The 14,546-nt window shown below is 23.3% G+C and overlaps 2 protein-coding genes across 2 annotated transcripts; one reads left to right on the plus strand and one right to left on the minus strand.

The window, feature by feature from the left end:
* Window positions 1-8,153: 8,153 nt before the first annotated feature.
* On the plus strand, window positions 8,154-9,367 carry LOC129605575 (receptor-binding cancer antigen expressed on SiSo cells). The gene is made up of 5 exons (XM_055515420.1): window positions 8,154-8,434; window positions 8,492-8,559; window positions 8,617-8,677; window positions 8,733-8,849; window positions 8,914-9,367. The coding sequence occupies exons 1-5, from the start codon at window positions 8,252-8,254 to the stop codon at window positions 9,103-9,105; spliced, it is 621 nt and encodes a 206-aa protein (XP_055371395.1). The 5' UTR covers window positions 8,154-8,251; the 3' UTR covers window positions 9,106-9,367.
* A 693-nt stretch (window positions 9,368-10,060) lies between these two features.
* Window positions 10,061-13,869, minus strand: LOC129605220 (broad-complex core protein isoforms 1/2/3/4/5). Its single transcript, XM_055514838.1, has one exon. The coding sequence runs from the start codon at window positions 13,723-13,725 to the stop codon at window positions 11,497-11,499; it is 2,229 nt and encodes a 742-aa protein (XP_055370813.1). The 5' UTR covers window positions 13,726-13,869; the 3' UTR covers window positions 10,061-11,496.
* Between the last annotated feature and the right edge of the window lie 677 nt (window positions 13,870-14,546).

Raw genomic sequence — 14,546 nt, forward strand, 5'->3', positions numbered from 1 at the left:
AAAAGAAAAAAAAAAGAAATAGAATTTTTATCTTTTGACGAGGTGAAAAAAAAAAAAAGAAAAATAATCAAAGAAAAGTAAAAATGATGAAGAACAAAAAAAAAAAAGAAAGAAAGAAAATTAAAAATAAAACGTATGCGTAAGAGAAAATTTCAAAATTTTCATCTGTATTTAAAAATTTTATTTTTATTTTCTTATTTTTTTATTTTCTTGGTTTTTTTTTTTTTTTTTTGGTTTTATATTTTCATAAGAATTTTGATATTCAGGGAAAAAAAATCTTTTCAATAAAAACAATTGAGATTTTCTTTCCCTAAAGAGAAAAGTCTTTTATTTTTTGTTAATGACGCCTGATTATATGCAATTTTTGTTAATATGTCATAGTGATGTCATTATTAAATAAATGTGTGTGACGACTATTGTATATGTACATCTAAAATATATGGAAAAAATTAAAAAAAAATCTTATTAAAAAGCTTTGTATTGTTATCCTACCTATATGGATAGTTTATTTTGAAAGTGACCTAAGTGTCTATTTTAAATCAAAATATTGACATTATTTGAAACTTATATATGGATTTACAGTTACCAAGAACTTGTTTAACTGGTATATTATTTTCAAATCCAATAATATATGTAAGTTTCAAATCCAACTATATCGATATTATCAATGCTTTCGAATAGGCTAAAATAAACAATTCAAATAGAGAAAATTCGGAAACATTTTTATTATGTTTTCATTAAATCAAAATATATTATAGAATTTAAGATGATAATATCAATTATTGAATTATATCAATAGTTTATATTTTTTTTTAATAAAATTTACTTATTTATTTACTTAAATTCCATTATTTCCAATATTTCTTAATACAAAATCAAAAAGAAAAATTTCACATTGTTTAAACTAGTCTTTATGGAAAATTTTTTTATACTTCATACTATATATATATATAATCAAATTGCTATTAGCGGAATAATATCTTGAAATTTATTATAGAATTTCTTTTATTCAAAAATTGAATTTTGTTAATTATTTTAATTTTTAATTTTCAATAATGATTTTGTAATAAGATAATAAAATAGTTTCTAAAAAATTAAAATTCATAAAAATCTATGTGAAAAATTCTAAATGTAAATTAAATGATTTTAATGCGCTTTTAGAATAAGAACCATGTTATTTAACAAATATTAATATTAATTTTTCCATTATACATTCGAAACCGCTTAACAAACGTTGTTATATCTTTTATAGAAACGTGAGATTACTGGTGTCATTTTATATTCTTTGATTTGATCTTTTTATTGACTTTGATACATTGGTATACTTCATTGGTACAACTAAATTAGTTTAAGAAATATATTGGTTTTTATTAATTTTAAAAATTTTATCTTTGAAAGTTTTGCATATCACTCTTATATATTTTGGCCAAAAGTATAATAAAAGTTTCTTGTTTCATTCTAGATAGTCTATGACATCAAAAAGTATGAAATCATTATTTAGAAGCAAAAACAATAATAAACAAAAGCAATTTTATTTTTTTAATAGCACATTGACAGTATAAAAGGGGATTTATGCTGACTTGTCAGAAGGGGATAAAAATTTTTAATATATTTTTATAAGCTAATACCAAAAAGCGATGTTCATATTTACACGAATTTTTTATACAATTAATTAAAGACGATGCAATTAAATGATAATAGATATATATATATATACAATTTAATAGTGATAGATAATTGTCTCAGTTTTTCATTTCCAAGAAAAGGTGAAATGCGTGGACCAATTAACTGAGGAAAACTGTAAAATTTTCATGAGATTATAAATATAGTTTCACTAAAAATATTTGAAATAAATAATAATTGAGTACAAAATATCACTACAATTCCAATGTCCAGAGGAATTCATTATTTTTTATAGAATACACCATATAATACTTATACTTATATATACTGTTACTTATATATAACAATATTTAGAATACACATTCTGTAAAAAATTACAAAATGTTTCACAATATATGAAATGAAACTAAAAATATACAAATGTACATATGCATATACATTTAAGAGAAAAAAAAAGAAATTTAAGGAAATTTTCTTTAGAATTTTTTTTTGCATACAATTTAGATATAATAAAAAAGAAATAATATGTTGCTTAGTACATTCATACATATATATATACATACAAACAATTTATATAATATATAAAATGTATATGCACATACATTTTTATATGTTATACATTAAAATGATTTTTAAAAATTTTCGTCTTTTTTTAACATAAACTCCCAGATTTTATGAAATAATTTTTATGTTTTTAAAAATGAAAGAAAAAAAATAAGAGAAAAGAAAGAGTAAAAACGAAAATGAAAAAATTTTTTTTTTTATTTTTGTCTAGTTTTATATTTTTTTTTTTTTTTTTTTTTTATATTTTATTTTCACATTTTTTTGTTTTCTTTCTTTTTAATGAAATACTATGTAGGTGTGAGATATGATATCGGTCCTGTCCATAAGTATATATAAATAAACATTTTCGGCAATATGTACATTAACAATCGCAATGTACAATTTTACATAATATAATAATGTAAAAATATTATAAAAGCATTTATACAATATATGAAATTTAAGAAAAAAAAAAAAATTTAATATTTTTTTTCTTCTTTTGTTTCGTTTTGTTTTTCTTGTTTCGTGGCAAATAAGATCGAGAGGAAAATTTATTTTCTCTTTTCGCATCTTATATACATACTCGTACAAATATTTCTTTGTTGTATATAAGTATATATAAAATTCATAAATATATTTATTTAGATATTGATATGTATATATAAAAAAAATATAGGTTCATTCCTTATTTAACAATTTGTATATTGTTTAATGTTTATGCATATATATATATATAACAATATATATATATGTATATATAAGCTTCCGTAAATGCATAATTAAATTAATATTATAAATATGTTATTTCAATATTACATTCACAATTTTATAAATATAATATATATATATACATATATATATTATTGAGCAGATCATTTATTGCATTTAACTTAAATAATGTTATATATGTATATATATATATATTGGCAACCCTGCAGTACCTGATGGTCTAACACCAGAATAATTATTAGTAGGTATGGGTATTAATTTTATTATATACATGGATATACGTACATGGGCATATATGTATATATATGCACTCTATATTTGACTTTTATATATAAGTTTAAGAAAGCAAATCGTATATTATATACATATAAAAATTAATATTGTACATATTTAATTAAAAATACCTAATTAGAATGTGAAAAAAAATTAATTAAAAATTTATTTTCACCACAATGAAATTTTTTTTTTTTTCAAATTCTTTTTTTAAATTCATTTGATTTAATAAGTCATTTTAATATTATGACTTATTAGATTGTTTTTTATTATGTATTAAAAATATATAATACTTAATAAAAATTTTTTTTTTTGGACTTTAATTTCCGAATATAAAACATAAAATTCGCATAAAACTTAAACTTTTTTTTAATAAAAAATAAAGATTTCTGATTTAGGGATTTTTTCAATTTTTTGACATTACTCCATAATCATTATACCAATTAAATTAATTAAGTACAAGTTGAGAAAATTTAGGGGATTTGGTGGATAATTCAGACATCCGGTAAAAGTTCTAAATTAAGTTTTAAAAGTCGTTTCATATAAATACTTACAAATCTTCAGATTACTTTCACAGATTTGCAACATATACGAATATTTTTTTAATACTCGTATACGAGTACAACATTTTTCGATTATATGCTCTTCTTATAATTTATAATATTTTTGCAATATATATACATAGTTATATTGAAAAACATAGAAATTTCTTTAGAATTTTAATCACAATTATACAATTTTCGAATATACATTTTTTTGCAGATTTTGCCGGTTAGATTTATTGAACGTGTAGTTTATATTAATACCTAAGTTAGAACTGAATTATAAGAAATCCCTATATACTCGTAGTTATAATCACATTTTAATTCAGTAGATAGCTTTGAATTTTAAAAATGAAAGATAAAAATATAATAAATCTGAAATATTTGAAATAAAGGTCAAGTTTTTATTCAATTATATACAAAATACTGTAAAATATCTGAAATGGTTTAGAATTTCAAATATGCATATATATTCTTAAATATAGAACACAAAAAAAAAAACAAATAATTTAAATATTTTCTGCATAATTTTAAAATTATAAATTTGCAATTTAAACATAATTTTTTATAGGAACGGTACTATATGTACATATACAGAAATAATTATACTATAATGGTTTTAAAATCTAAAATAATAAAAATTCTGAAATATGTATATATGTACATATACATATGTACATGCATTTATAGGAATAGAAAAGCACTTTTTGTATGTGCTTGCTAAAATACAAATATTACCGAGAATATAATATATAAATATATATATATATATATATATATATATAAATATATATATATATATATATATATATGAAACAACGATAATTAACATTACATATGTACTAGGTATAAAGTAAATTTTTTCTTTTATTTAATATCAATTTTGAAATTAATTTTTTTTACGTTTTGATTATAATACGAAAATTTATGATCCTATACTTAAAAGTGAATAAATAAATTTTTGTATACATAAATTTTAATAAAGTTAAATACAATATACAAAAATATAAAAGTCTATGAATAAATTTGCAAAAATTATTAAATTAATTATACAAAAAAAATATCACACGAGTTTATGGAGAAAAAATCATTTATGTTCAGTATTAGAAAAACTTACTTTAGTAAACTTATTTTAGTGAATTATTTTGATCACATACATGAATATTAGGAATAACCTCACAAATTTCATAACGTATTCATATCTAGTAATTTCATTTTGAAAGGGTGACTTAATATCCTGGTCTATTTGTAATAAATAATAATGAACTAGTCAACCAATCTAATATTCAACAATTTATTTCTAAATAATTTCATAAGTATACTTGAAAGTGTACGAATAAGACTGTTTTTTTTTCCAAAATTAATAAAAAAAATTTTTTCTTCGTGCATATTTACATGAATATAACAAATTTATAAAGTGAATATTAATCACAGCTCAATTTCGAATTTATTATAATTATATTCATATATATATGTTACTTATTTAAAGATAAATTTAGTTAAATAATTAATATTCTTTAAATATATACATATACATATACTAACATATATACTAAATATATATACTAAATATATACAACAATACTAAGTATATACAATTTTAAGAAAAGTAATTTATACATAGTTTCCGTAATGAACAAAATATTTTATTTTAATAGATTTAGGTCCAACTATATATGTTTTTCTATATGAAATTTTCGAAAAAAAAAATATTTTATCACACATACAATCATCATGTAATCATTGTGAACCTACATAATATATTATACCTACTTATTTTTGAAACAAAAAAATAAATTTTCAACTTTAAATAAAAAAAAAATTAAGAGAAAAACCTATTTAATTTTTGTTTATGTAGTTTAAATTAAAATTTCTTTTTGTTATATATATAATTGTATAACTATATAAAAGAATTTCAGTAAATATTTAATATATTCCCTAATTTTGTATAGAAGAAAGCAAAAAATAAAATTAAAAATTTTACTTAAATTTGTTATAATAATTATGTGCATTTAGCCCCACCATTATGTTCATAAACCCAGAATAGCTCTTTAATTTATATTAATCATCTAATTCGGTCATCTTTTTGAAACTTAATTGAAAATTCATTTTGTTGTTAAACTATATATTCTAAAAATATAAATTAGATGATATATAATATAATATGTAGGCAAAATATACAAAGGAAATTATTCGAATAAATATACTTACGAACATATTAATGTACATACGAGTATACATATGTAGATTCTATGTAGACGACATACATATGTACTTATATTTATAATCACAAAAATGCATTATTTAGTTTTGTATTAATAATTTAATTTACAAATTATTTTAATTAAAATTGAATTGATGTAAAATATATAATAATATTCTATTCCATAATAAATTAAAAAAATTCATAATACAATTTAAATTTTAATTATCTATAAAATATATTTTTGTTTTATGTATACATTAATTGATGATTATTATGTAAAATAAAAAGATAAAAATTATTATATGACTTATGATTTTTATATATTTTTTTCATTCTTTTTTTATTTGAATATGAAAGATGATTAATTATAACATTTATAATTTTAAACATTTGCAAAAATCCAATAACAGGTGTTTCATTTAAAAAATGTCATTTAATTATTTTGATATGTCGGAAATGGTATAACGGATAAATATAATGTAAGTATGTATGTATGCATATATGTATACAGTATACTATAATATAAATAAAATATAATATTTAGACATAAATATATTTTTGTATGTATATAGCAAACAAAGTGTATATCAGATGGCCAATAGATGTCACCCTTTTTAAAGGTTAAGAACAAAAGATTCATTTTTATTATACTGGGGTATCTACCCAAACTTTAACAATATTATTATTTAATTTGTGATATGTAATTAACAAAAAAAAAATTTTTTAATTGAAAAATGTTTATTTTAGAGCGTATTCGTTATATTCGATTATTTACATACATATGTAAATACATTTATATGGATATAGAGAAGAAGAAATGGGACACCATGTATACTATTTCAAATTCAATCACCAAAGTTCTAATCACTAACAAAATAGTTTATGAATTTTAACTAAATAATTAAAATTTAAAATAATTTTATATTTTTACAAATTACAATAATTATACTATAATATTAAGGCTCAAATGTTTGTCATAGAATCAAATTATTAATAGATGAAATGCACTCATAGGCAATATAATAATCATTTTTTATAACTTTAACTAATTGAAAAAATACTTCTCTAAATAATGTAGTTGTGAAAGTTTATTAATCAATTGTAAATAAAAATATAGTAATTAAAGAAGAGCTAAAAGCTAAGTTGTATACATGCAGCACTCTGTCCCTGATGTAACTTACTAAGAAAGACGAATGGATAAAAATGATCATTTCAAGTTTATAAAAGCCTTAAAATGCTTTTTGGAATTCAAATATTAATATAATTTTATTTAAGTTTAGTTGCTTAATACCTATAAGCTAAAAATTGCATGTCTGCTAAAGATTTAAAGAAATCATTTTGCTTAATTTTTTTTCAGAAGTTGAAATTTTGATTTAATTTCTGTATATCTTAGAGAAGAAAATCTTTTCAAAAATCTATGTATGTACTTTTTATTTTGTTGGTCAAACTGATCTTTTTCGTAGCTTTTCTTCAATATTGTCTACATATCAGAAGAAAAATACATACATGCATACATACAGTAATTAATGAAATTTCATAAAAATCTTTATCTCAATTTTTTTGTCACTTTCAAATCAAATCATTTTCTATTAGTTAGAATTCCAACATTTTAACAAGTTTTCGGATTTTTTTTAACAAGATTACTTACTCACCTATTGAACGTAATTTTCACATCTTTATCTTCAATAATTTATAGTGTAAAATTGTAAACCATATAAATGTAAACATGTACATGTATATATATATGTATTGTGTAAGTAAAGCATTTGCATATTGCAACCTTCAAAAACTAAATTGACTGAATCAAAAAGAAGAGAGTTGAGTATTTTATGACAAAAAGAGTTACAAAATATTATTCTTACTTATAAAAATGTACCTACATAAAACTCAAAAAGAGGCCTAGTATGATTTCCCTGAAATTTCATGAAATTTTGCTTGGAAAAGCTGATTTTAGTTTCTGATCACTACTTAACATTATCAAATCAATAGTATATTCTTTTTCTTAAAATCAAATTCTGAAAATTTAAGAAAAAACAGTCAGTTCAACGCTGAAAGCTTTTCACTATACAACGGAACTTTTTACAGAATTATGAAAGAAACGATTTTTCTGAGATGTCAAATTTCACTTAGATAATGTAATCAAATAACACTTCAAGAAAAAAAAATTAATTAGAATTTTTACTTAGGTTGGCTACATTTGTTTGACAACTTTATAAGTCTTCAATGATTGTGATTTTGTGTTTATAAATGTATTGATTTGATGACCGGGGTATCTAAACAAAAATAAATAAAAATATTGAAGTTATTTAAAAATTATTTTAAGCTTTTAATTAAAATGTTAGTTAGTATTATGATAAATAGAATAAAATTGGTATTACTTTTCATTTTGGGTTTGTTTAAACGGGCTATGTGTTGCTTTTCAAGAAGAAGAAAATCATCATGTTCCGAAAATTTAGAATCTGTCAACGTAATCATACATACAAATGCAGATTATTCCCCTAGTAAACAAAATAATCAGGTGATAAAAAAATAAAAAATTATATTTCAATTTAAATTTAAAAAATGTTAATTTAAGCCTGAACGGGATTGGAATTCATGGGATGACAGTCCAAGAACAATCGAAGAACACATCGAGCAATATAGGTAAGTGAAATAAACTTTTGTGAAATTTTTCATTATTATGATTATGTATTGTTGCAGACAAAAATTAGTAAGACCAGCAACGCCAAAAGATTTAGAACCTGAACCAGATTTCTTTACTGTAAATATTGAATTTTTATTATTTTAATTTAAACTTATATATGACCAAATTAAAGGATATGGCACCAGCTATTAAACCACAGCCAGTTTATTATTTGGGTAACAGATCTGAAGAGCACAATTCCAATTTTTCAAGATTGGAGGCTAAACTTGATATTCCTGTAACCATAGCAGTAATTGCATATAGTATTTATGTAGATTTAAAAACAAAAATCACTTTTATATAAAATATTTCAGGCTGATTTAGAAGATTGGAATGAAGAGAATCCACAAGATGGGGGTTGGGAAGAACTAGACACTGAAACTACAAAAAAATTGATTCGTGAAAAACGAAAAGAAATGCGACATCAAAGACAAACTAAACAATCAAAAAATTCATTTAATCAAAATCAAATATTCGCTGAAAGGATAAAAAATAATTATTCATAGTATATTCTTTATGAAAAATACTAATAACTGCAATATTGATACTATTTTATTTTACTTTAGTAACTAAATTAAAAAGACAAAAATATAAGAAATATAAGAGTATTCTAATATTCTGTAGTTAAAAGAGAAAATAGTTTCAGCGATTTTATTTAAATAAATTAATTAAAATATTTAACATTGCTTAGCGAAATTTTTTTCTATTATTTGACGAAAAAAGTGTTATGTTGAAGAAAATTAAGTTAAAAAAAAAATTTTTGAAAAGAAAACAACTGAAACTGAAAAGATTTCTTCGATACAAAATTTGTTACAGAAAAAGAAAACTTAATCAGTTTCAGCAAATAGTTTTAATTGGCTAACCAGTTTTTTTTAACTTATATAAGTAATACATATTTGCTTTTTCCTTATATATCAATTTGTTATTTTATTATTGTGTATAATATACACTGTGCGTTGAAAAATAAAAATTGTAACAATTTGTTTTTCCTTTTTTTTTATATTTTATAAAGAAAAAAAAAATAGATTAAGCTGTAAAAGATACGCTAGAAAATAAAATAGATGTACAAAAAAAACTTTAATTTATGATACTTTATTAAATTAAAAATTACAGAACAATTTGAAAACATATGCTCATAATGATTAACATTTATACAAAGTAATATGTGAATATTCTGATTTGAACTAAAAGCATGTCACAAATATTTTTATTTAAAAAAAAGTAAGCTACTTAAAATTTTTTAATCTCGTTTAATACAATTCAAATCTGTTCAACGAATTTGTACTATATTTCTTGAAAAACTATCCTTAACAGAGTTTAATTAAAAAAATTGGATTTAACACAATTTTTTGAAATATTTAAGCAAAATATTTGAAAATAAAATAAATTATTAATTAAATTAAATTTCTAGTATGGATTCTATCATACAGTATAAAACAATATCACAAATCAAAACAGGAAATTACTTTGAAAGATGTTTCATCCTTAAACACAAAAAATAACATATATATTTTTATTTCGTGTACGAAAACCTTAGATCTAAGAAAAAAAAACTCAGATTCTGTTTTATATATGTATGAACTTAACAAGCACTTAAATAACTTTTCATTTTTAAGAGTTCATTCGTGGATGTTATCTTATATAAATATATTTAGATCAGTTTCCATATCCGAGCATTTTTCATTAAACCTGGTTTAAATATGTAGTTAACCATAGAAATGTAAAAATACTGAAACTGCTTGGCAATGGAATGGAAACAGCCTACAGGATTTTACGCTATGACAAAGTGTTATAAAAAGTATATGGACGTAAACATACATTTAAATTAATTTTAAAAAGATAACACAAAAATGAAAGCTATTTTTCTTTTAAAAATGGGTTTGGGCAGTATTGTGGTTTTAAGTGTATCATTAATTTATATCAAAATAACAAATTTCCTCTTTCTCACATTTTTTTTGACAACATTGAAAACTACAATTGAAAGTTTTAGTAAAAATTATAAGTCAATATTTTTAATTATATATAATTGTTTATGAAATCATCATAATATAAATGGTATTGAAAATAAAATAATTATTTTAAACTTGTCGTGCCATTTATGTTGAAATGGGGAACGGGTACATACATATATGACTTTTGTTAAGTGGACAATACTCTTCTGAAATCGAATTTTTCTTGAATTATGTTTTAATGTTATTATTAGCATGTAGAAAGCAAATCAAATTTTAAAATAAGTGTTCAAAACAAATTAAAGTGTTCAACCAAGTAAAGGAAATTGAAAAGCAATAATTAAAAATATAAAACTTTTTAACCTATTGATATATTTTAAAATATACTATGTAATTTTTTAAAAACAAAATTTTTTTTAAATAAAAATCAGGAATAATAAAGTGTTACAATTATTTTTTTTTTAATATTTTTTTTGTGAAAAACTGAAGCTAAAACAAATTAATTAATAAAATGCCTTTTCGCACATAATGAATTACAATTTTCTGGGACATTCTTTATTGAAATATTTTTCTTTTAATATTCATTTCAATGTTTTATACATGATATATGTATATATGCGCATATATATATATATATATTTATATATATACAAGCACGATTTATAACTTTATGAATTCTAAAATCGGGATTTTTAAAAATTATTACAGTAATTTATCTTTCCCGTTACTTATTTAGTGTATGTAACTTTTTTATGTGTTTTCGTTTTTTTTTCTATTTTTTTTTGTTTAATTTTAGTTTTTAATTCATTAAAGTCCTTATACTTAAATTTACAATACAAAAATAAAAGACACAAATTAATCAATAAACAGAGGTTATACTTAAAAAAAATTAGTTTAGTTATTTTAAACTTAAGGTAAACGAATGATTTTATCTGATAAAACTATAATCTACATTGAGTTAAAATTTAATCCTTGTAAGTTCATTGCTCCAGAATTAACATTTACTGAACCAGTGTCCGTGTACCGTTGCCTTGACATTGAATGAATTCCTGTAGTGGTTTGAAATTCAGAAATATGTCGCGTATCCAAAAAACTCATAACCCCCATATGTGTATGAGGCGTACACATTATGGGCGTTGGTGTTTCAGATGGTGGCGGTACTTGTATGTTTAAAGCTGACTGATTTAGATGTTCATAATTTTCAATACTAGTTTCTTCATTTGTTGGTGTTGATGGTGGCTGCGGTGACATATTTGGCTCTAATTTAATACGATTTTTTATACTTGGTCGACTAATTAAATAACCTCTTTTCTTATATTCTAACCATAACGTACGATTGTTAACACCATATATTCGAGCTGCTTTACAAAATCCAATACCACCGGTGCGTACTGCTTCCAAAGCTTTAATAAAATTTTCATCCGCTTGTGGATTTACTGAACGTTTTCTTTTAACAACCGAGGATGATGTACCTTGCTGCTGCTGCTGTTGCTGCTGTTGTTGCTGCTGTTGTTGCTGTGCTCCGCTTGTTCCTGATGTCCCTATTATCATCGATACATTATTACCACCTGTAGAGCTATTACCTGATGCATTACTTCCTGAAAAATTATTTGAATTTGACGAATTTTGTATTGAACTGTTTAATGAAGTATTATTAGCAGTGGGGGTGGATGCTATTGAGGCCGCAACAACAGCCACTGTTGAAGTAGCATTTCGAGTAGATGAGCTGGATTGAGAAATTTGATGGGATACTGGAGACGGTGTGGGCGTCGGCCCTTGGCTATAAACCGATTGTACCATAGTTGATTCATTTGGTGACGTTGGAGTGGATATATTCTGTTGCTGTTGTGTTTGCTGCTGCTGTTGTTGCTGATGTTGAGAATATCCACCCACTAAATTGTTAACAGAAATAATTTGAGATGAATATTGTGAATCTTGATAGGGAATTTGAATGTGGCCTTGTTGCTGCTGATTATTTGTTACAGAATTATTTGCCGTTGGCTTTTGTGGATTTGTAGAATCATTAGCATGATTTTCATTTCCATCATTGTTTGAATTATTTCCACTATCTTGATTATCATTTCCAGCTCCATTACCTGATAATGACATCCCAGATTGGCATGACGATAAGGAAAATCTAGGGTTATAGCTAGAATCAACAACTGTCCATTGCACTCCAGAATGAGCCGATTGCGGCTGAGAGCTAACCCTTGTTGTACCATAATCTGATGGTGACGTTGCACCAGAAATATCTTGCTGCATCGTTTGCTGTACTCCTATATCATTTTCTGGTTTAATATGGTGTTGGTGAGAATCAATATCTTCTAATGAAGCTTCTTGTTGTTGATCGGATGTAGATATTTCTTTCACAATCTTTGTATGTAAAGTTTGGGTTACATTCGTATTATTACTAAACGGTATTTGATTTATCTGATTTAAATTTATATTAGTTGACTGATCGATATTACAATTTTTATTATTTATGTCGACTGTCTGCCCATTATTTGAAGTTTTCCTTGCACGTTTTTTACGGGATACTGGCGAAGATATAGAGCCTGGTGAAGGAGTTCTTCTTAATTGATGAAGACTTTGGGTTTGATTGCCTTGTTGTGGATTCCCATGCAAATGATGTTGTGACTGTTGTTGTTGCTGTTGTTGTTGCTGCTGTTGCTGCTGTTGTTGCTGCTGCTGCTGCTGTTGCTGTTGTTGAAATTGTGATTCAGCGTTACCCCATAACGAATCAGTACCTAAACCTCCACCTCCCTGCAACTGATCTGTGTGATCAACTTTATTATCGGATTTTGTTAGTGTTGCAGCATCTGCAGGCATTTCAGCTAAACCTTTTATTTTTAACATTTCTGCTGTTTTTAATATATGCGGAAGTTGTTCTTGTGAAACATTTACTTCACCATAGTACATAAAATCAACCATTGTTTTTAGATCGTTATACTGAACATCTTTTAATATTACTATTGGATGCTTACACGGATTTGTAGTGAACAATGTTTGAAAATACGAGCTGCAAGCTGAAAGAACAATTTTATGAGCTTGTAACTGCTTTCCTTCGGCAGCTAATGTAACATCTACTAATGTTCCATTATGTAGTAGAGACGAACAAACAGATATAAAATTCGGTTGGTGATTATTCCATCGCAAACAAAATTGCTGAACCGACATTTTTCTTTTAATGTGCCAAAATATAACTTTTACCCTTAAATAAGTTATTAAAGTAAACTTATAAAATACACTCCATAATTTTTAAATGATTTTTTTGCAATATATTTTCTCACTAATTTACTTTATTTGTTCTATTATGCTCGATAGAGCTTTTTTCACGTCAAAATTTTAACGTCATTTTCTTCAAGCACAAAATGGAGGCGATTATAATCTGTCACATACGGTGTTCTTCCCACTTCTTAAATAAACGAAAAATAAAGATAAAATTTTCCAAGTGATTCTGAAAGGTCTAAAATTTTAATATAGAGGTATAACCCTTTAAATATTTGTATGGAATAATAAATATTATGTATATGTATGATGTATACATATATTATCTTTCAGATCTTAATTTTATCATAACATACATCAACATATATCAAGAACAAAACTATTGCAACCCAAAGATTACGTTCCATATTGTATGCAGGAGCCCTGTAAAAAGCATTCATATATTAAAAAATACATTGGAAACATATAATTATAAAATGATCATGAACGCGCAGAAATTATGATACACGATTATATTATAATTCCCAAATTTGCAAATTACGTTTACGATAGTCGATATTTGGTATCGATTTCATTCAAAAGGAGAATATCGATTAACCAATATTACTTCCAATATTACATATTGCAAAGTATTTTAAATTTTGTAGGAAAAAATGCTTTAAAGGTATATACTTTGATATGGATGAAAGAATTAAATTTGACACCAGATTTGATCAAATAATGCTTGATGTGTAAACAGGATTTCTCATCCAATTTTATAGTTGTCAAAT

Source organism: Condylostylus longicornis, unplaced genomic scaffold, assembly GCF_029603195.1.
Source record: "Condylostylus longicornis isolate FDR11 unplaced genomic scaffold, ASM2960319v2 ptg000013l, whole genome shotgun sequence".
Taxonomy (NCBI): Eukaryota; Metazoa; Arthropoda; class Insecta; order Diptera; family Dolichopodidae; genus Condylostylus; species Condylostylus longicornis.